The sequence below is a fragment of the Rana temporaria genome, chromosome 11 (genome assembly GCF_905171775.1).
Source record: "Rana temporaria chromosome 11, aRanTem1.1, whole genome shotgun sequence".
NCBI lineage: Eukaryota > Metazoa > Chordata > Amphibia > Anura > Ranidae > Rana > Rana temporaria.
In genome coordinates, this window is record NC_053499.1 from 47,315,828 (window position 1) to 47,337,953 (window position 22,126).

The window sequence follows — 22,126 nt, forward strand, 5'->3', positions numbered from 1 at the left end:
GAGTATATAAAATAGACAAATCTAAAGCTATATAAATAGTGCAGAGTTCTGAAAAGTAACACTTACTAACAACTCAATAATAATAATTCATAAACTGTAAAGAATATATAAACATTTAAAAATCCAATAAATTATAAAAAATATATATTGTGATAATAGAGCTGTATAATATAGTGCAAAACATGTTAATAGTCAATTAAATAACATACACTTATCATAAATGAAAAATGTATCAACAAAGGTCAATTCTAAATTTAAAGTGATCAGTGCAACCATTTTCAGCTCCAATATTGCCATACACGATCCCCCAAGAAAAATGTACTTTCGCTTCAAGATGAACCATAACTTGTAAGAGTAAAGTCAGCAAAACAAAACAAAAAATAAATAAAAATAGATCAAGGTAATTAAATATTTTTTCAATCTACAAGATGAGCTATATTCCCCAGAGCAGCTTCACTTTTTCCCAACAAATTATGGGTAGGTACAGTAAGTGCATATAAGACCAAAGTTGCCAATAGGGTAGTAAAATTTTTATAACAAAAGACAATAAAATAAATGTTTAGCGTCCCAGCATTAGATACTTCACCCAGTCCTCATATTCCCTCATTCTTCTGTGAATGAAATGCATTCTAACCAGAATGTAATTATCTCACTAACTCTTCCCTATGCGTTTTCTCACAACCAAGTTTCCTCAGAAGCAACTTTGATTCATGGATTCCTGACCTGTGTTGGAAAGTATTTAGTATTATTTTGGTGTGCTGTGCAATGTAAAACATACTACCACTATTTCTTAGCAAGGAACAGGTCCCAACAGGAGCAGGAGAACAATGACCCTGATCTTCCAAAACTACACACACATTCGCAGAAGTTGCTCAGTTCCTTCCAGAATCACTGGTTGGCTGCAGTTGCTAATGATACCGCAGCAGGAAAGCAACATGTCGCAAGTCCACAAAATAATACAGCAAATAAATTCCTTACTTCAACATGTTTTATTCTCTAGGTCAGAGGAAATGTGTCCCGAGGGCTGAATGCGGCCTTTTGCTTGCCTTTATCTGGCCCTTGGGGCACTATCCCTTCCACTGATACCAGACATTATTCTGACAACTGATACCAACAATGGAGCATCATTTCTCTCACTGACACCACTAATGGAGCACTATTCCTCCCTATGTTACCAATGATGAGGCGCTATTCTTCCCATTAATGCCAGATGATTACTCCCACTGATGCCAGGAAAATTTCCACTCCCGCTGGCCAAAGTCCGGCCCTCCTAGAGTCTGAAGGACAATAAACCAGCCCTGTGTTAAAATGTTTGGAAACCCCTGCTATAGGTATTGAAACCATAGTATTAATTACCTAATATGTTTCATATACAGTTACAGTTTATACATGTTCTCTATCATTACAGCTGCATTCTGTGAATATTACAATGAGCATGAAGATGAGTGTCAGTGGCATTATAGACCCTGTGGACCCCACTGCATGAAATCCTGTAGGAACCCATCAGGAGTTTGTGCATCTGATGCAGTCAAAGTGGAAGGTAAATTTACATGTTCACTCAAATGTTTAAAAATAAATAATCAATATAATAAATATTTAGAACTTGACCTCTAAAAGATTTACCCCCCCCTTCATGACCAGGCCATTTTTTGTGATATGGCACTGTGTTATTTTAACTGACAATTGCGTTGTCATGCAATACTGTACCCAAATAAAATGTATGGCATTTTTTTCCTCACAATAGAGTTTTTATTTTTTGCGCTTTCAACAAAAAAAGACCAACAAATTAAAAAAAAAATACTTTCTACTATAAAACATATCAAATATATATATATATATATATATATATATATATATATATATATATATATATATATATATATATATATATATATATATATATATACATATATAATTGCTGCAATATAAAAAGGGTAGAAAAAAAAGGTCCCAAATGAGAACCTTCAGTATTTTAGACACTATTCGTGTCAGGTACCACATCCTATATAGAGATACATAAAAAAAAAAACGAACTACCTGTAGAAAAATCAGGACTTTAACGGTACCCGAAACATTTGTACCATATTTAGCTTTTCACGTGTCAATAACCCACTTCATCAGGAAGATCATTACAGTCAAGCTCTGTGGTAGATATGTAGATTGTTCAAAAACTACATAATGTAGACAGTACAACCAACAACTGCACCTCCTAGAAGAAATGGACCAAGCTTACTGTATCTGGAATATCCAGTATCTGCCCTTGGAATGTGCCATTGGTTCAAAATGGGTGTTTTGCTTTTAGTTATACTTGCTCAAAATTGGCCAGTTCATGTGTAAGTCTAGTCAATATCAAATCTCCATCCACATAGACATGTCAATAATGCATCCACATGAGCTTGGTGAGGAAATGGCAGTCACATGCAAAAATCATCCAGAGACTTTAATAGGATTTGCTGCTAAGTTCAGGTTTGCTGAATTTCAAACATGACTCTCCCAAACCCTTGACTGTACTACTCAGACAGATTTGCTTATCCCTATTCCCAAGTTTCCCTTGGGAGGGATTGGGTCTTTCATCCATCCTCTAAATTCTTTTTGTATTCTGATAAGCCAGTATAAAGGAAAAGAAGTGGCTAACAAAGTGCTTATGGTTTTCATCTTACCTTTTCATTCTTCTCGATCCACATAAATGGGAGTGTGGCATTTGCCATACCCCTGCCAAATTTACAAGGTAGTACCTAAGGCATTTGTTCCATACAAAGTGTAGTTACATCCCTTGTGGGTATCGTTACATTTCCACAGTCCAGCTTTAACTCCTTGGTCAATTTATTTAGCAAGTCATCAACAGAAGTGTAATATTTATATAGCTATGAAATCACTGCGCTCTCTATAAAAATTCCATGTAAAAATAATAAATTTCTAATGATATTTTACTTTACCGTATTCAGGTAAATTATGATATATGGCTGCTACCAGAAATACAGGTCAGGATTGATAAGCATGAAATATTGTCTTGTACTTCTCCTTAGGTTGTTATCCAGTATGTCCACCTGAGAAACCGTTTTTTGAGGAAGTTAGTATGAAATGTGTAGATGTATGTGGATGCTACGACAACACAGGGAAATACTATAATCCTGGAGAGCAAATACCCTCTTGTGACCCCTGTGTAATTTGGTGAGCCATTAGAAATATTTGTCTGTTTTGTTTACAATTTTTTTTTGGCAATACATTTTCAAACAATTACAAATTTATGTTTATTTTTTAGTGAATGCCAAGATACGAATTTCGTTTGCACCTATAATGTATCTGGTAAGCCTAAACATAAATAACAGTTGATGTATTTGAAGTAAAATTCACAAAAATGTACTAGTTTGTATAGATACTATAACAAATGCTTGTGGCATATTTATTAAGACAAGGATATGCAGTAAGGCTCCGTTCAGATCTCGCATAGTGGGAAAAGGTGTTCCCATTTGTGATTTTTAAAACGTGATTTACACATGCTTCCTCGTGTTGCTCATAGGACAGTACTTTCTCTCCTGCTCCTTTTTTTAGCGACAAGCTTTGTGCAATTTTTAAATAAATAGTTTTGCCACCATTGTTACACGATTCTGTTGCGCAGCAAAATTGCACAGTGTTTGGGGGTTTAAGTTCACCTGAGGCACAGTGTTGTTGGCTTAATTAAGAAGTTAGGTGTTTCTGTGCTTTTTTTCACAATACACAATACAGTGAAAACCTAGGCCTTCTTCCACTATCTTGGCGCTATGGAAATATTAGATCTTATAAATAAAAATATGTCAGTATTCACAGTGATTTGATCTCTCACAGTAATTCAACATGTCAGCTGCCACCTAAAGCGGAGTTCCACCCAAAAGTGGAACTTCCGCTTTAAGTACTCCTCGCCCCCTTACATGCCACATTTGGCATGTCATTTCTTTGGGGGGGAGTGGGGGCTTTGGTAGGAGTGGGACTTCCTGTCCCACTTCCTACTTCCACCCAGGGACCACCTAGGCGACTCCTCCTCTCGCGTTAGGCGGCCTCTCCCTCAAGACGATCTCCTGGGACACGTGACAGGTCCCAGGAAATTGCCTGTCCACTCCTAGAGCGCAGCGTGACTCGCGCATGCGCAGTGAGTGCCCGGCCATGAAGCCAAAAGCTGTCATGGCTGGGTGCCCACACTGTGAATGGAGGCGTCGACAGAGGGGGGGAGTGGAACAGGCAAGTGTCTGTTTAATAAAAGTCACTTTTTGTAGCTGCTGACTTTTAAGAAACAGTTAAAGGTTGGAACTCCGCTTTAAAGTGCAAAATGCAAAACAATAATTCTTACAATATAGCAAAATGTCCAAAGGTACCTCTGATTACTAAAGCGGCACTACTGTCATTGCTTATTATGATCAGCTTTCATATGGTAATGGCACATGAGAAAATTGAAGAATGACAGCTGGTGATAAAAGTTCAGGAAGACACAGATGGTGGTTCTAATGTGGCAAAAAAGATGTGCACCTCACACCAGAATCTGCAAGCCGTGCATCACACTCCCCTTAAGTGTTCTCACTCACTAGAAAGATGAACACATCAAGCTTTGATATGTTAACCACGGCTTTCTTGGAGGGTGTCAGAGCTTGTACTGGATCTCCCACAGGTATTCGGACAGAAAAAAGGGGCTCAAATAGCATAATTACATTTTTTCTCTCGTTTATTTTAAACTCAAAATGACGTGTTCCGTAAAATCCGTCCATCAATCAGTACTTAAAGTTATCAGCATTTAAAACAACGTTCTACACAGCGCAGGACCCACAAGACTCACAAAACTATGGAAGACCACCACTTACTTCCGGTTGTCTCTTCCTGGCCGTGGAAGGTAAACGACACTTCCGGTTGCCGTAAGGTCATCACAATGAAGCGTATCAGAGGAAGTTGTGATGACGAAATGCGTCAGTATGTGACCTTATGGCGACCGGATGTGACATTTGGGTTCCACTGCCAGGAAGAGACAAATGGAAATAAGCAGTGAACTCTGTCTTCCTTAGTCTCGTAGGCAAAACACTTTTTTAAATGCTGATAACTTTAAGTACTGATTGATGGACGGATTTTATGGAACATGTGTTTAAAGGTTTACATACACTGGCAGAATTTATAATTTCTTGGCCATTATTCAGAGAAGAAACTTTTCTTTCACTCATTCTTAGTGTATGGCTGAAGCCATTTATTATCAATCAACTGTGTTTACTCTTTTTAAACCATAATGGCAACAGAAACTACCCAAATGACCCTGATGAAAAGTTTACATACCCCTTTTCTTAATGCAGTGTATTGTCCCCTTTAACATCAATGACAGCTTAAAGTCTTTTGTGGTATTTGTGGATGAGGCTCTTTTTCTTCTCAGATGGTAAAGCTGCCCATTACTCTTGGCAAAAAGCCTCCAGTTCCTGTAAATTCTTGGGCTGTCTTGCATGAACTGCACGTTTGAGATCTCCTCAGAGTGGCTCAATGATATTAAGGGCAGGAGACTGAGATGGCCACTCCAGAACCTTCACTTTATTCTGCTGTAGCCAATGACAGGTCAGCTTGGCCTTGTCTTTTGGATGATTGTCATGTTGCAATATACGTCCTACGCGCAGCTTCCTGGCTGATGAATATATATATACATACACACTATATATATATACACACTAAACTGCCTGCATGCCACTAACTAACCTGCCTCTAGCTAACGTTCTCTCAATTATAACACTATGTACGGCAGCCATGTAAGCAGCCTTATATAGTGTGGGGCATGGACTTAGTCCCCTGAGCCATGATTGGCTAAAGTCACCCAGCCTTTGGCCAATCATGGCTCTCACAGCAGAGTGTGCTGTGATTGGCCAAAGCATGCAGGTCTCGCAGTGCATTATGGGATGTCTGGCAGCGCTAAAATTTGCCACGAACGCCCCATGTTTGCTATTTGAAGACTGACGCGAACATCAGGCCCATCCCTACTGAACATTGTTGCTGACCAAGTACACCCCTTCATGGAAACGGTATTCCCTGATGGCAGTGGCCTTTGAGGAACACAACAACACGTTTGAGTTGTTGACTTGGCATCCAAATTCTACAGATTTTAATCCATCAAGCATCTGTGGGATGTTCTGGAAAAACAAGTCAAACTTATAGGGGGCCCCACATCACAACCTAAAGGCTCTGATGCTGATGGCTTGGTGCCAGATACCAGAGCATACCTTCAGAGTATAGTGGTGTCCTTGCTTTGACGAATCAGGCTGTTTTGGCAGGGGGCCTACTCAATATTAGTTGATTACTCATAAAAGTTATGGCAGATATATATACTGTATATACTCGAGTATAAGTCGAGTTTTTCAGCACATTTTTTTGGGATGAATATGCCCCCCTCAGCTTATACTCAAGTCCTCCTGGCGCTGAGCCCATCTGCAGCCTTATCTCCCAGCGCTGTGATACACTGCTTGGCCGCCAACTAGACTGAATGTAACAAAGCGCCGCCTCCTCCTCCGTGATAGGCTGAACACTAACTCACAGCTGGGAAACCGAGTCAGTGTTCTGTCACATGTTTATGCGATTACTGTAATTTTAAACATATATGTACTGTTTATACTTGTGGTATTACAAATAGGGGAGCTGCTAGTACCACATCTGTTAATATAGAAGTCTAAAGCGGATTTTTTTTTATTTTTTTATTTTTTAGACTTCATGGGTACATTTGGAGACTATGGGCCAGATTCACAAAGAGATACGACGGTGTATCTACAGATACACCATCGTATCTCTGACGTAAACTGGTCCTATCTATGCGCCTGATTCATAGAATCATATACGCATAGATAGGGCTAGATCCGACAGTGTTACAATGTGTTACACTGTCGGATATTTTTTTCAATTTAAAAATGGCGCCGGGGGCGTTCCCGCTGATTTACGATAAATAATATGTAAATCAGCGAGATACGCAAATTCACGAACGTACGCGGACCCGTCGCAGTGTTCTTACGTCGTTTCCGTAGCGGTTTTCCGTCGTATACTTACCCTTTCTTTTATCAGGCGCAGCCAATGTTAAGTATAGCCGACGTTCCCGCGTCGAATTTAAATTTTTTAACGTCGTTTGCGTAAGTCGTTCTCGAATACGGACGGACGTCGTTTACGTAAGCGTCGCAACCACTGACGTCCTAGCGACGTCAGTGGGAGCAATGCACGCCGGGAAATTTTGAGGACGGCGCCTGCGCATTTAAATCGGCGCGGGAACACGCCTGATTTAAATAGTACACTCCCCTAGCCGCGGAATTTGAATTCCGCCGGGGGATTTAGGATCCGCCGTCGCAAGTTTGGAGGTAAGTTGTTTGTGAATTAGCCACTTGCCTCCTAAACTTGCGGAAGCGGATCTTAATTCACGTAGAACGAGCGGATCTATAGATCCGCTGCGCTACGTGAATCTGGCCCTATGGACATAATTTTAAATAATACATGTTATTTTTACAGATTTAAAATATATGGACCAGTCAGGATCCTGAAATCAGACTCCTAAATTCACCAGAAAGATTATAGAAATGAAAGAACTTCACATTATAACAGTTTGTACAGAGCTGAATCTATTTGTCACCAAAATGGTCAACAGATTTTTAGTGACTATTAGACCTCTTTCACATTGAGGCGTGGAGCCGCGGTGACGGTATATCCGCGCTATTTGTAGCGCGGCTATACCGTCGTATTTACCGCGATATTCGGGCGCTAGCGGTGAGGTTTTAACCCCCGCTGGCGGCCGAAAAAGGGTTAATACCGCGGTATTACCGCGCTTTCCCATTGATTTCAATGGGAAGGCGTGGTATAGGAGCGGTGAACACACCGCTCCTATACCGCGGTAAAGATGCGGCTAGCAGGACTTTTGGAGCGCTCCTGCTAGCGCACCGCTTCAGTGTGAAAGCCTTCGGGCTTTCACATTGAACACTACAGGGCAGGTTTTTTCATGCGGTATAGCAGCACTATTTTTAGCGCTGTACCGCATGAAAAATGCCTCAATGTGAAAGGGGCCTTAATGCAGCATTCTTATATAAATAGTTAAAATAATGATAGAGAACTTTGGTGATGCATCCTCTTCTATGTTAACGTGTTTCACGGACCAAACTCTGCTTCTTCAGAACAGAATAGAAGCAAAGTGATGTAATGTTCTTTACAATCTGTCCAAGACAGCATGGGGATAGCACAGCCAATCACCAGGTGGACACAGGGGCTGTTTTAACTGTTTTAGTTAAAGTGGTTGTAAACCCTCACATACACCCAGTGAAGTGGACAGCCTCAGATAATACACAAATGAAACAAATCCTCATACATAGGTTTTACTTGTTTATCTGCCTCTTTTCTTCCCTACACATCTTCAAAATGGCAGAAAACTGTTAAAATCTTTTTTCATGAGTCAGGAGCACATAGGAGGGTGCAGAGAGGCTGCAGTTACGGTGTGGGAAAGCTGTCTGTGAATATACAAGCTACATTGTGAGGTCCCTACTCGACACAAATTTTGTCTCACGTGTCAGGAAAACTTCTCAGGCCTCGTACACACGATAGGTTAAACAGAGGACAACGGTCTGATGGACCGTTTTCATCGGTCAAAACCGATCGTGTGTGGGCCCCATAGGTTATTTAACCATTGGTTAAAAAAAAGCCAACTTGCTTTAAATTTAACTGATGGATTCCTAACCGATGGGAAAAAAACGATCGTTAGTAGGCACAACCATCGGTTAAAAATCCACGCATGCTCAGAATCAAGTCGATGCATGCTTGGAAGCATTGAACTTCGTTTTTTTCAGCACATCGTTGTGTTTTACGTCACCACGTTCTGACACGATCGTTTTTTTAACCAATGGTGTGTAGGCGCGACGGACCATCAGTCAGCTTCATCGGTTAACCGATGAAAACGGTCCATCGGTCCGTTCTCATTGGATGGACTGATTGTGTGTACGCGGCATCAGAAGTGACTCATGCTGATAACAGAGGAACTAAGCACCAGAGAAAAATGACACATAGGGCCAGATTCTCAGACGAAGTATGCCGGAATATCTACTGATACTCTGGCGTACTTTCAAATTTCCCGCGTCGTATCTTTAGTTTGAATTCTCAAACCAAGATACAACGGCATTTGGGTAAGATCCGACAGGCGTACGGCTTCGTACGCCTTCGGATCTTAGGATGCAATACTTTGGCGCCTGCTGGGTGGAGTTTGCGTAGTTTTCTGCGTCGGGTATGCTAATTAGCTGTTTACGGCGATCCACGAAGGTACGCGCGGTCGTCGCTAGTCGGCTTTTCCCGGCGTATAGTTATGGCTGCTATTTCATGGCTTATATTTAGACTTGCCATGTTAAAGTATGGCCATCGTTCCCGCGTCGAATTTAAAAAAATTTGTTTGCGTAAGTCGCCGTTCAAAAAATTACGTTGTTGCGACGTCATTTCGCGCAAAGCACGGTGGGAAATTTCAAAACGGAGCATGCGCAGTACGTTCGGCGCGGGAACGCTCCTAATTTAAATGATACGTGCCCCATTTGAATTAGGCAGGCTTGCGCCGGACGGATTTACGCTACGCCGCCGCAAGTTTACAGGCAAGTGCTTTGTGAATCAAGCACTTGCCCGTAAAACTTGTGGCGGTGTAACGTAAATGTGATACGTTACGCTGCCGCAGATTTACGCGATTATACGTGAATCTGGCCCTTAGAGCTTTGGAGATAGATAAATAAACACTTCAGATATATGTGCTTTGCTCATATTTCATGACTGGGATTTACAACTACTTAAAAAAAATGAACACCAATTACTTAATTAATCTTCCTCCAGCACACTAACCTATAAGCTGTGTATCTAGGTAACTAGCTAAACACCTAAAATATATATAAAAAAAAAACTGTTATATTAGTTTAATATTTTTAATAACTTTATTAAAAAAAATAGATCATGTTCCTTTAAAGCATGTTATACGGCACAGTGCTTGTGCTGTGTAATTTGGCCACCTGTATCACCTGAAATACCTGTCTGATCCTGCCTGCTTCTGTCCTCCACACTGTAAACTGATCACGGTTTATCATGGCTGCTCAGCCCTGACACCGATAGTCAGTTTATGTCCCTTCATCATCCGCAGCTCTCCTCTGTCCTCTCCCCCCCTCCCTACCTGCCTGCCAGCTCTGTGTGCCGTCTCTCCCACCCTCCTGGCACTATTAGTTTAAAAGTAAATCCTAAAAAAGGTCACTGCCACCCTCTCTTTTATGCAGCATTTACACACAGTGTACATATTTGTGGAAAACTAAGCCTCTAAATACAGTTTTTAGAGATCTTCAGACATCACGTTACTCCTGGTGCTCTCTTCCCCCATCTAAGGGCTACAGCGGGAAGGGCTAAGTGGCCAGCACAGTGGTCATGTGACCTCCCCAGCTAAGGTCAGAGGGAGATCTCAGTCCCTCACACTGTTGCCCATACATCGGAGTTGGAGAGCGGCCGGGAGTCATGTGACCGGCCCGAAGATCTGTAAAAAACTGTGGGCCAGATTCAGAGAGAATTACGTTGCTCCACGGCGGCGTAACGTATCTGATTTACGTTACACCGCCACAAGTTTACAGCGTAAGTGCCTGATTCACAAAGCTCTTACCTGTAAACTTGCAGCGGTGTAACGTAAATCCGCTCGGCGCAAGCCCGCCTAATTCAAATGGGGCGGGCACCATTTAAATTAGGCGCGTTCCCGCGCCAAACGTACTGCGCATGCTCCGTCGGGAAAATTACCTGACGTGCATTGCGATAAATGACGTCGCACGGACGTCATTTGTTTAGACGTTAACGTAAATGGCGTCCAGCGCCATTCACAGACGACTTACACAAACTATGTGATTTTTTAAATTTTGACGCGGGAGCGACGGCCATACTTAACATTGCTTAGAACACCTAGAAGGCAGCCCTAAATTTACGACGCGTATCGCTACGGAAACAACGTAAATTTAGATCGACGGGCATCGCGGACGTTCGTGAATCGCCGTTAATAGTCATTTGCATATTCTACGCCGACCGCAATGGCCTCGCCACCTAGCGGCCGGCCTAGAATTGCATCCTAAGATCCGACGGTGTAAGTCAATTACACCTGTCGGATCTTAGGGCTATCTATGCGTAACTGATTCTATGAATCAGCCGCATAGTTAGGACGGGTGGATCACAGAGATACGGCGGCGTATCAGGAGATACGCCATCGTATATCTTTTGTGAATCTGGCCCTGTATTTGGAGGCTTTGTTTTCCACAAATATGTACACAGGGCCAGATTCAGATACAATTACGTTGCTCCGCGGCAGCGTAACGTATCTGATTTACGTTACACCGCTGCAGGTTTACAGCGTAAGTGCCTGATTCACAAAGCACTTACCTGTAAACTTGCGGCGGTGTAACGTAAATGCGCTCAGCGCAAGCCCGCCCAATTCAAATGGGGCGGGCACCATTTAAATTAGGCGCGTTCCCGCGCCGAACGTACTGCGCATGCTCCGCACGGACGTCATTTGTTTAGACATTAACGTAAATGGCGTCCAGCGCCATTCACGGACGACTTGCGCAAACGACGTGATTTTTTTAATTTCGACGCGGGAACGACGGCCATACTTAACATGGCTTAGAACACCTAGGGCTCAGCCCTAATTTTACGCGGCGTATCTCGACGGAAACAACGTAAAGTTAGATCGACGGGCAGCGCGGACATTCGGGAATCGCCGTAACTAGTCATTTGCATATTCTACGCCGACCGCAATGGCCTCGCCACCTAGCGGCCGGCCTAGAATTGCATCCTTAAGATCCGACAGTGTAATTCAATTACACCTGTCGGATCTTTTGGCTATCTATGCGTAACTGATTCTATGACTCAGTCGCATAGTTAGGACGGCCGGAACACAGAGATACGACGGCGTATCAGGAGATACGCCGGCGTATCTCTTCTGTGAATCTGGCCCACTGTGTGTTAATACGGCATAAAAGAAGGGCTGGCAGTGACAATTTTTTAAGAAGGTTACAAACACTTTAACTTTCATAGCAAGCTCTTGGGTGTGCAGATGCAGGACTTAAGTCCCAGGGCCTTTTTCTCCCTAGATCCAGAGTCACAGAGCATTTTGTTTTGCTTGTTTCAACAATGTCTTAATTCTTTTAGGTTTTGTAGTCTACCCTAATGTATTATACATCATTTTATTCAGGAGAGATAGGGCTTTAAAGGTTAAGTTAGTTTTCGTTTTCAATTGTTCTTTATTAAAAATATAATATATAAACATTACAAAATGAGTAAGGACATTTGAGATAACATTAATTGTACATAGATGGTATACACGGAAACGTGTACTTGAATTCAGTGTTCAGTAACCCCATATCAAATGAGACCGCTTTTGGGCCCACCTGATAAACCTGTATGGGGCAGATCCTCAAAGGGGCAGATCCTCAAAGAAATTACGCCGGCGTATCTGTTGATACGCCGCGTAATTTAAAATTTTGCGCGTCGTATCTTTGTTTTGGTATCCACCAAACAAGATACGACGACATCTGTGTTAGATCCGACAGGCGTACGCCTTAGTACGCCGTTGGATCTAAGATGCAATTTTCCGGCGGCCGCTGGGTGGCGTTCACATCGTTATCCACGTCGAGTATGCAAATTAGCTTTTTCCGACGATCCACGAACGTACGAGCGGCCGTCGCATTCTTTTACGTCATTTCCGTTCGGCTTTTTCCGGCGTATAGTTAAAGCTGCTATCTGGTGGCGTACTCAATGTTAAGTATGGCCGTCGTTCCCGCGTATAAGAAGAGAAGAGGCAAATAGTATCTCATGTGTCGCATGCATGTGGGTTGTCTCTATAACTTCACAGACAGAAGGAACTTCCTGGGCTTTCCATTAGTGTACTAGTGTTGTTAACCATGCGCTTAATAGAATGTGAGTGATTATGACTCTAAAATCTACAGGTACTGTTTCTTTGCTTAAAGCGGATGTGCCACGGGAACAAAATATTAAAAGCCAGCAGCTACAAATACTGCAGCTGCTGACTTTTAATATTAGGACACTTACTGTCCTGGAGTCCAGCGCCGATCGCAGCAGAGCACGAGCGATCGCTCGTCACTCTGCTGCTCCCCCCGCCATCCACGCTGAGGGAACCAGGAAGTGAAGCGCTGCGGCTTCACTGCCCGGTTCCCTACGGCGCATGCGCGAGTCGCGCTGCGCCCGCCGATTGGCTCACACGCTGTGTGCTGGGAGCCGAGTGTTCCCAGCACACAACGGGCGAAAGACGGGATGTGACGGAATGCCCGTCTTTTGCCCGTAGCGTGTGGCCGGAAGTGGGTGCAAATACCTGTCTTTAGACAGGTATCTGCACCCCCCTCCCCCCTGAAAGGTGTCAAATGTGACACCGGAGGGGGGGAGGGTTCCGATCTGTGGGACTCCACTTTAGGGTGGAGAACCGCTTTAAGGCTATCCAATCCTGGTGATAAGGGTATAATTATCTCCAAAATTTGTGTAAACAGTCGGAAGATCGCTGTCCAAAAAATAGATGTGCTCAGACACGTCCAAAATATGTCGTATAGTGTACCTGTTACTCCACATTTCCTCCAACACATAGGAGAGGCTTGTGGGGAAAATCTAGAAATCATGTATGATGTTAAATACCACCTGAGCAAACTTTTTTGTGTCAGCTCCCATAAATTAACACTTCTTGTTGCCACACATGTGAGGATAAGTGCTTTCTGACATTGTTCAGGTGTATAGCAAACGCTTAAATCTTTTTCCCACACTTTGATAATTATTATTGAGCAGATTATAAAATAAGGAGATACCTTTAATCTTAGTATTAGGCACAGTATAGTATTGGGTTTCCATGGTCGCCACAGCAGAGAGATAGAGGTGTTTGGATTGGAGCAGAGGAAATGGAAAACATGTAAGTATGTATATTGTTCAGTGTTCGATATACCATATTCTATTTGCAGGGATCTAAATGTTGTGGGTGTTGGTTTTACCATGAGTTCATCTATTACTCTTATGCCGCATACACACGATCGGTTCGTCTGATGAAAACGGTCTGATGGACCGTTTTCATCAGACAAACCGATCGTGTGTGGGCCCCATCAGTTTTTTTCCCATCGGTGAAAAAACTTAGAACCTGTTTTAAAATTATTTGATAGTTAAAAAAACAATCGTCTGTGGGGAAATCCATCGGTTAAAAATCAATGCATGCTCAGAATCAAGTCGACGCATGCTCGGAAGCATTGAACTTAATTTTTCTCAGCACGTCGTTGTTTTTTACGTCGCCGCGTTCTGAAACGATCGTTTTTTTAACTGATGGTGTGTACGCACGACGGACCATTAGTCAGCTTCATAGGTTAACCTAGGACAACGGTCCTTCAGACCGTTGTCCTCTGGTTAACCTATCGTGTGTACAAGGCCTAAGTCTTCTGTAAACTGGAAGTGAAGTCATGACATTGCTTTGGGGTTACTAGACTTGAGACTTACGCAAAGCCGATTGCACAGGACAGGAGAGCCTGGGCGAGCCGCGGAAGGCGGCAGGAGTTGGGAGATGTCCCCTCACACTGCTTGAGATAACAGCCAAAAAAAACAAAGTTCAATGCTTCCAAGCATGCGTCGACTTGATTCTGAGCATGCGCGGGTTTTTAACCGATGCTTTTGCATACTAACGATCGGTTTTGACCTATCGGTTACCAGTCCATCAGTTATATATTAAAGCAAGTTCCTATTTTTTTAACCGAAGGTTAGATAACCTATGGGGCCCACACACGATCGGTTTTGACCAATGAAAACAGTCCTTCAGACCGTTGTCCTCTCGCTATCCTATCGTGTGTACGAGGCCTTAGGCCCTGTACACACATTCAGACAAAACCGATGAAAACGGACTGAAGTTCAGTTTCATCGGTCCAAACCGACCGTGTGTGGGCCCCATCGGTCAGTTATACTTCGGTCCAAAAATTTAGAACTTTTCAACCAATGGACGCCTAACTGATAGGTCGAAACCGATGGTTAGTACGCAAAAGCATCGGTTCAAAACCCGTGCATGCTCAGAATCAAGTCGACGCATGCTTGAAAGCATTGAACTTCATTTTTCTCTGCACGTCGTTGTGTTTTACGTCACCGCGTTGGACTCGATCGTTTTTTTAAATGATGGTGTGTAGGTAGACACATCAGACCATCAGTCTGCTTCATCGGTTAACCGATGAAAACGGTCCTTCGGACCGTTCTCATCGGATGGACCGACCGTGTGTACGCGGCCTCAAAAGTGTTAAAAAAAATCAGTATTCAAAACCGCCAAACTTGGTGTTTTGAATGCTCTTAAGTGCAAAGGAGGGATTTGAGGTCTTCGAATAAATGTTATTGTTACACAAAGATAACCTGAGTAAATACAAAATGCAGTTTTTAAATGATGGTTTCATTTATTAACTCAAAAAAGCTGTCCAGACCTGCCTGGCTTTATGAGAAAAAGCAATTGCCCTCTAAACCTAATAACTGGTTGTGCCACCATTGGTGACAACAACTGTAATCAAGCGTTTGCGATAACTGGCAATGAATCTTTCACATTGCTGTGGAGCAATTTTGGCCCACTCTTCTTTGCAGAATTATTTTAATTCAGCCACATTGGAGGGTTTTCCAGCATGAACAGCCTGTGTAAGGTCATGATACAGCATCTCAATTGGATTTAAGTCCGGGCTTTGACTAGACCACTTCAAAACATAAATTTTGCTTTGTTTGAACCATTTGGAGGTGGAATTGCTGATGTGTTTCGGATCATTGTCCTGCTGAACTTGAGGTCAGAAATTGATGGCCGGACATTCTCCTTTAGGATTTTCTGGTAGAGCTCAGAATTGATGGTTCCATCAATTATGGTAAGTTGTCCAGGTCTTGAAGCTGCAAAGCAGCCCCAGACCATCACGCTACCAAAACCATGTATGACTGTTGGTATGATGATCTTGTTATGAAATGCTGTATAAGTTTTATGCCAGATGTAACGGGACATAAACTTTCCAAAAAGTAAAATTTTTGTCTCATCAGTCCACAGAATATTTGTCTAAAAGTCTTCGGGATAATCAAAATGTTTTTTTTTTGGTAAATGTGAGACAAGCCTTTGTGTTCTTTTTGGTCAGCAGTGGCTTTGGCCTTGGAACTCTCCCATGGATGCCATTTCTTAGCCCTTATTCACACTGGTTCATTTTGACATGTCAAATCGGCGGCATTTGCCGGCAATGGCACCATCCTAATCGGTGCGATGCCGCCTTTGCGGTGCTGCACCAATATCAAAAAGTAATTTCTGCACTACTTTTTGCGATTTCTTTGTAATTACGGCCGAAATCGGGACTGACAAGCGGGAGTGAAATCGCACATGTTCAGCTGAACTCACACATCTTTATTCCCGCAGCCTAGTGTGAACCTGGGCTCGTGTTTGAATCATGAACTGGCTTGCAGTTCTTTAGGTGTTGTTCTGGGTTCTATACGACCTCCTGGATGAGTTGTCATGCTCTTGGAGTCATTTTGGTTGGCCGACCACTCCTGGTAAGGTTCACCACTGTTCCAAGGGGGCAAACACTTTTTCACAGCACTGTATATCATATGCATGCGCATGGGGCACACCCTAATCACCCCGTGCACATTAGCATTATTCAGGGATGTTTTTCAGGTTATGGAGGATATCTCTTGTAGGTATTATCACTGCAACATCTGCCCTTTTTTACCTGCCTAGCCTTTAGATTGCCACATATGGGGTTTATTCATTAAACAGGCGATTGTGGACAATTGTCAAGGTGTGCATGGTGTGTGCATATATATATATACAGCCCTCAAAATTTCCACTCGCCTACTAGCATTTGGCGAGTAGATTTAAGCTGGGGGCGAGTGATGACAGGGCTGCATGACCAATCTCCCAATCTGTGCCTACACTTAGAGTCCCGATGAGATTGGCGGCCGAAGAGGAAAGGTGCATGCTTGGGAAAAGTAGTCTGGTGAGCCGCGCACAGGCAGGGCAGTACACAGGTGCTCTCCTTACAATTCTCATTAAGCCATGGGACCTAACAGTATGACCTCTCTGAGCCTGCCCCCCTCCCCCGGGCCCCGACCAATGTAGCTGGAGAGCAGAAAGTAATGAGTGAGGTGGAGGATTGAAAAAATTACCACTCCGGTGCAGCGCTCACTGAAAGTTGCCCTGACATGAGAGCGGCCGCCTTCTAGTTTGTGCAGTTTTCTTCTCCTTGTGCTCTATGTAAGTGTCCAACAGTTTAGCCTGAGCACTGTGAACAGACTGGTCTCAATGAGCGCTGTGCTATGGTGTCAATGGCTGTGCAGTTGTGTGGATCTCAGCGCTGGATTGTACTCCCTCCCGCTGTGCTGCAGCTCCTTTCCTCTCTGCCAGCCTGAAGAAAAGGGGGAAGTGGGGACATGCAAGCGTGGAGCCACACACACAGGCTCCTGATGATGAGATGAATGGGAGAGAGAGAGAGAGGATGGATGGGAGTTGCAGAGCAGACAGCAAGATAATGGGGAAGAGACCCAGTTCTAGTGCCCTGTCCCTCTGGTCTGCCCCCAGTGCCCTGTCCCTCTGGTCTGCCCCCAGTGCCCTGTCCCTCTGGTCTGCCCCCAGTGCCCTGTCCCATTTTGTTAAAGTTGTTGTTGGTAATATTTAATTTTGTAAAACTTGATTCTGCATAAAACATTGTCATTCCATGAGATAATCTACAAGGGGCGTGTTTACGGGTGCAATTAGGCGCAGGGCAGTGTATGAATTAGGTGGGGCAACTGGTGGCGAGTAACTCTTGAGGCCTGGCTAGTAGCTCAGGACTTGAAATTTTGAGCCCTGTATATATATATATATATATATATATATATATATATATATATATATATATATATATATATATATATATATATATATATATACATAATCACACACACACACACTTACTGTATATCACTATTGAAATCTTCAGTACATATGACAATTTTTGTGCCGATTTTAATTTAGTTTATTTTTTATTTTTTGTGGTATATTTTCCTTTATATATAGCACCATATAATTTGAGTAACTCAATAAGAGTTGATTCTCTTAACACAATAATCTATTTGAGTATTTATTTCAAATATCAAATCATGTGCAAATTAAATTCCTGTTAAATTACTTTTCTCATGAACCGATAATTGAAGTGAATAGTTTATTGTGTGAAGATCATCATCTCCTTTAGTAATAAACCCAATATGTTGTATGTTGGGTATAAGCCCAATATGTTTTTGGGTATACACATAGGATAACAGTAAATATTGAGTGTATAATAATATTTATTCTAATGTTGTCAAACCTTTTTTTTACAGCCTGTTTCTGTGTATACAATGGAATGATGTATCAGTACAATGAAACAGTCTACACTGAATATATTGGCAATGGACAATGTCTCAGTGCCATATGTGGAATTAATGGGACAATTGATCAAATAACTTATCCTTGTACCACTACAACCGGTGAGTTAGAAAATTCATGTGTGTTTTTGCTATGGGAAATAGTCATTGCAAAATAAATTAGTTTTGGAGGGTTTGTAAAAAGGCAGAAATAGGACAACGACCAAGTGAAAATTGTTGTAACTCATAGCAACCAAATTTCAGATTACTGTAGCTAACTAATAAAAGCACATTACAAAAGTATTGTTAAATAAACCCAGGAATGCTATCAGCAATAGGTGTGACTAGCAATAATACATGCATAGACATATTTATGCTAGATTATGGAATGCTATTATTATTGTTATTATCAGAACATTTATCCTGGTGCCAGAAAGTCATAAATTAAAACTACATAAAAGATGGTGAGAAAACCTCAAAAGAAACAAACTCTGGTATATAGAAAGATGCAAACAAAAAATAGATTATCAGCACAATAATGTTTTTAGCATATTTCATGTCACAAATAAGCATATAATTTGTACATTAACCATTTAATGACTACCTGCCCACGTTTTACTGTGGGCGAGCAGCGGCTGTAGGCAAAGCAATGTACTGGTGCGTTTACTTCCGGGTTTAAGGCGTCTGCATGCGCTCTCCCAAGCTGGCTCTTGCTGTGATTACCTACAGCTGGAGCCTGTTAGCAAGTCCTGGTCAATGATTCATGGCCAGGATGTGCTGATCAGCTGTGTACATTCATAGCCCAGAGCTCTGAGATGAAATTTAACACAGAGCTCTGTGCACAGGGAGCGATATGTGTCAGTTTCTCATCCCTGCAGAGCAGGGGTGGGAAACTAAGATATCATTAATAACAAGCAGCACATCGTATACACATTGCACATAGTTAGGCACATATTTAACCCCTTGATCACCCTAGAAGTTAACCCCTTCCCAGTCAGTGTCATTAGTACAGTGACAGTGCATATTTTTAGCATTGATCACTGTAATAATGGCCATGGTGATGACAGTGGCAGTAAGTCAGTTTCTCCATGTGTCAGTTAGTGCCAGATTTTCCACCGCAATATTACAGTCCCATTATAAGTCGTTAATCGCTGCTATTAGTAGTATAAAAAAATAAATGATAAAAATTACAATATACTGTATATACTCGAGTATAAGCCGAGTTTTTCAGCACATTTTTTGGTGCTGAAAATGTCCCCCTCGGGTTATACTCGAGTCACCTTTTTGCACCTAATCTTCCAGATTTTGGGGACCCGGTACTGGCCGGCCCTAGGTCCCCTGGACCCGAAACTTTGCACACATGTAGCCCCAGGTCTCCTCTACAAGTGTTCAAAGTTTTCTGTTTGAGGTACCTACGGCCGGGGAGCACCGATTTTTCAAAGCCGGGCACCCCTTCGATATATTCCCATGTTAAACGTAATGCCGCGTACACACGATCATTTTTCGGGTTGTAAAAAACAACGTTTTTCAGCCTCTAGAAAAAACTAAGTTCTTTTCAACTTCCTCATTAAAACGACATTGCCCACACAAAAAAATGCTCTAGCAAAGTGCTGTGACGTACAACAGCACTATAAAGGGGAAGTTCCATTGGGATGACGCCACCCTTTGGGCTGCTTTAGCTGATTTCATGTTAGTAAAAGACGATTTGCGCTTTTCTGTCTGTTACAGCGTGATGAATGTGCTTACTCCATTACGAACGGTAGTTTTACTAGAACGAGCGCTCCTGTCTCATAACTTGCTTCTGAGCAAGCGCAGGTTTTTCACGTCGGTAAAGCCCACACGCGATCATTTTTTACAACCCGAAAAACGACATTGTTTAAAACGTCGTGAAAAAATAGAGCATGTTCGAATTTTTTTTTTTTGTCGTTTTTCAGAACTCGAAAAATGCTCTGAAGCCCCCACACGATCATTTTAAATGACATTTTAAAAAAACTTTGCTTTTTACAACCCGAAAAATGATCGTGTGTGTACGCGGCATAAGTCTAGTCATGGGCACAGTGAGGCATGCACATGGACACAGTGAGGCATGCAGATGGACACCCTAGGCTTATACTCGAGTCAATAAATTTTCCCATTTTTTGTGGTAAAATTAGGTGCCTCGGCTTATATTCGAGTCGGCTTATACTCAAGTATATACGGTATATTGTTAGTAGATTCTATAACTTTCACACAAACCAATCAATATACAGATTACATTTTTTTTTTTTTTAAATGTAGCAGAATGCATTTTGGTTAAAAATGTATGAAAACATTTTATTTTTTAAAAAAAAAATATTGGATATGTTTTATAGCAAAAAGTAAAAATATATATATATTTTTTATCAAAAATGTGTCCCTTTTCATTTAAATCACAAAAAAAAAAAACCTATTGGTGATCAAATACCACCAAAAGAAAGCTCTGTTTGTGTGAAAAATTGTATATAAGTTTTGTTTGCGTACAGCTCATTGGCGAAAAGCAAAAAATGGCCTGGTCATGAAGGTGGTAAAACCTTCAAGTGGTTAGAGAGAGAGAGAGAGAGAGACTTGTAAAGCGCAACACATGCAAACTGAATCGCCTCTGGGCGCTGTATCCATTTCATGGGTAAGGAACCCCTTGACCTCAGAAGAGATGGGTTTTAATTTTTCTCCTGAAGGCCAAGTGGTCCGACTCCAGTCGGATGGTGGTTGGTAGTGCATTCCACAGGCGAGGTCCCTGGACTGCAAATCTTCGATCTCCTTTGGACTTGTATCTGGCCTTGGGTATCTGGAGGAGGTTTTGATTGGTGGATCGCAGAATGCGATTGGGGTTATGGGCTTTTATTTTTTCGCATAGATATTGGTGGGCGTTGCCTTGAATACACGTATGTATTAGGCAGAGTGCCTTGAAAGTGATTCTGTCTTTTACCGGCAACCAATGAAGGGATCTCAGTGAAGGTGAGATTGATTCCCATGGTTTTTTCCCAGTCACTAGTCGAGCGGCCGTATTTTGAACGACTTGCAGACGAGTGATTTGGTATTTGGGGAGTCCTAGATAGAGGGCATTTGCGTAGTCGAGTCTGGAATTGATGATTGTTCCCACCACGACTGCAATGTCCTCTTTTGGGATAAAGGGCATGAGTCTGCGTAGTAGGCGCAGCAGATGGTGGGATCCGCTGACTACTGACCCTATTTGTGCATCCATTGTCATGTAGGTATCGAAAATGACTCCGAGACTTTTGACTTTGGTGCTAGGGGTGATAGTTTTACCCAGAATGGGTGGGGGTTATTATATTGCAATGACTTATTTTGTAGGGTATGCAATCTCATTATGCGTGATGATGGTTCATGCTTAGTTTTAACAGCTGCAACTTCTTTATACCTATAACCACTTCAATACAAGGCACTTTCGCATCTTCCTGCCCAAGTCAATTTTCAGCTTTCAGCACTGTCAGTTTTTAACCGCTTACCGACCGCTGCATGACTATATACGTCGGCAGAATGGCTTCGACTGCGCACATGGACGTACCTGTACGTCCCCTTTAAGAGGCGGCATTGCAGGCACGCGCGCCCTTTTGCAAGCTCCACGAGTGTGACTGCGGGTCCCGTGGACTCGATGTCTGCCGGGTTCCAGCGATTGTGTCACAGAGAGGTAGAACGAGGGGATGCTTGTGTAAACAAGTCATCTCCCTGTTCTGCCTAGTGACAGGACACTGATCATTTACTCCCTGTCACCGGGAGCAGTGAT

General features: G+C 42.4%; 1 protein-coding gene across 1 annotated transcript in view; it reads left to right on the forward strand.

Moving 5' to 3' along the window:
* The window catches only part of LOC120916787 (mucin-2-like), a 211,395-nt gene that overhangs the window by 111,352 nt on the left and 77,917 nt on the right, over positions 1–22,126 (forward strand). Inside the window, exons 15-16 of the mRNA XM_040327724.1 lie at positions 1,409–1,540; positions 3,027–3,171. Of these exons, the coding sequence (XP_040183658.1) occupies positions 1,409–1,540; positions 3,027–3,171 (277 nt within the window). The remainder of the gene's footprint in view (positions 1–1,408; positions 1,541–3,026; positions 3,172–22,126) is intronic.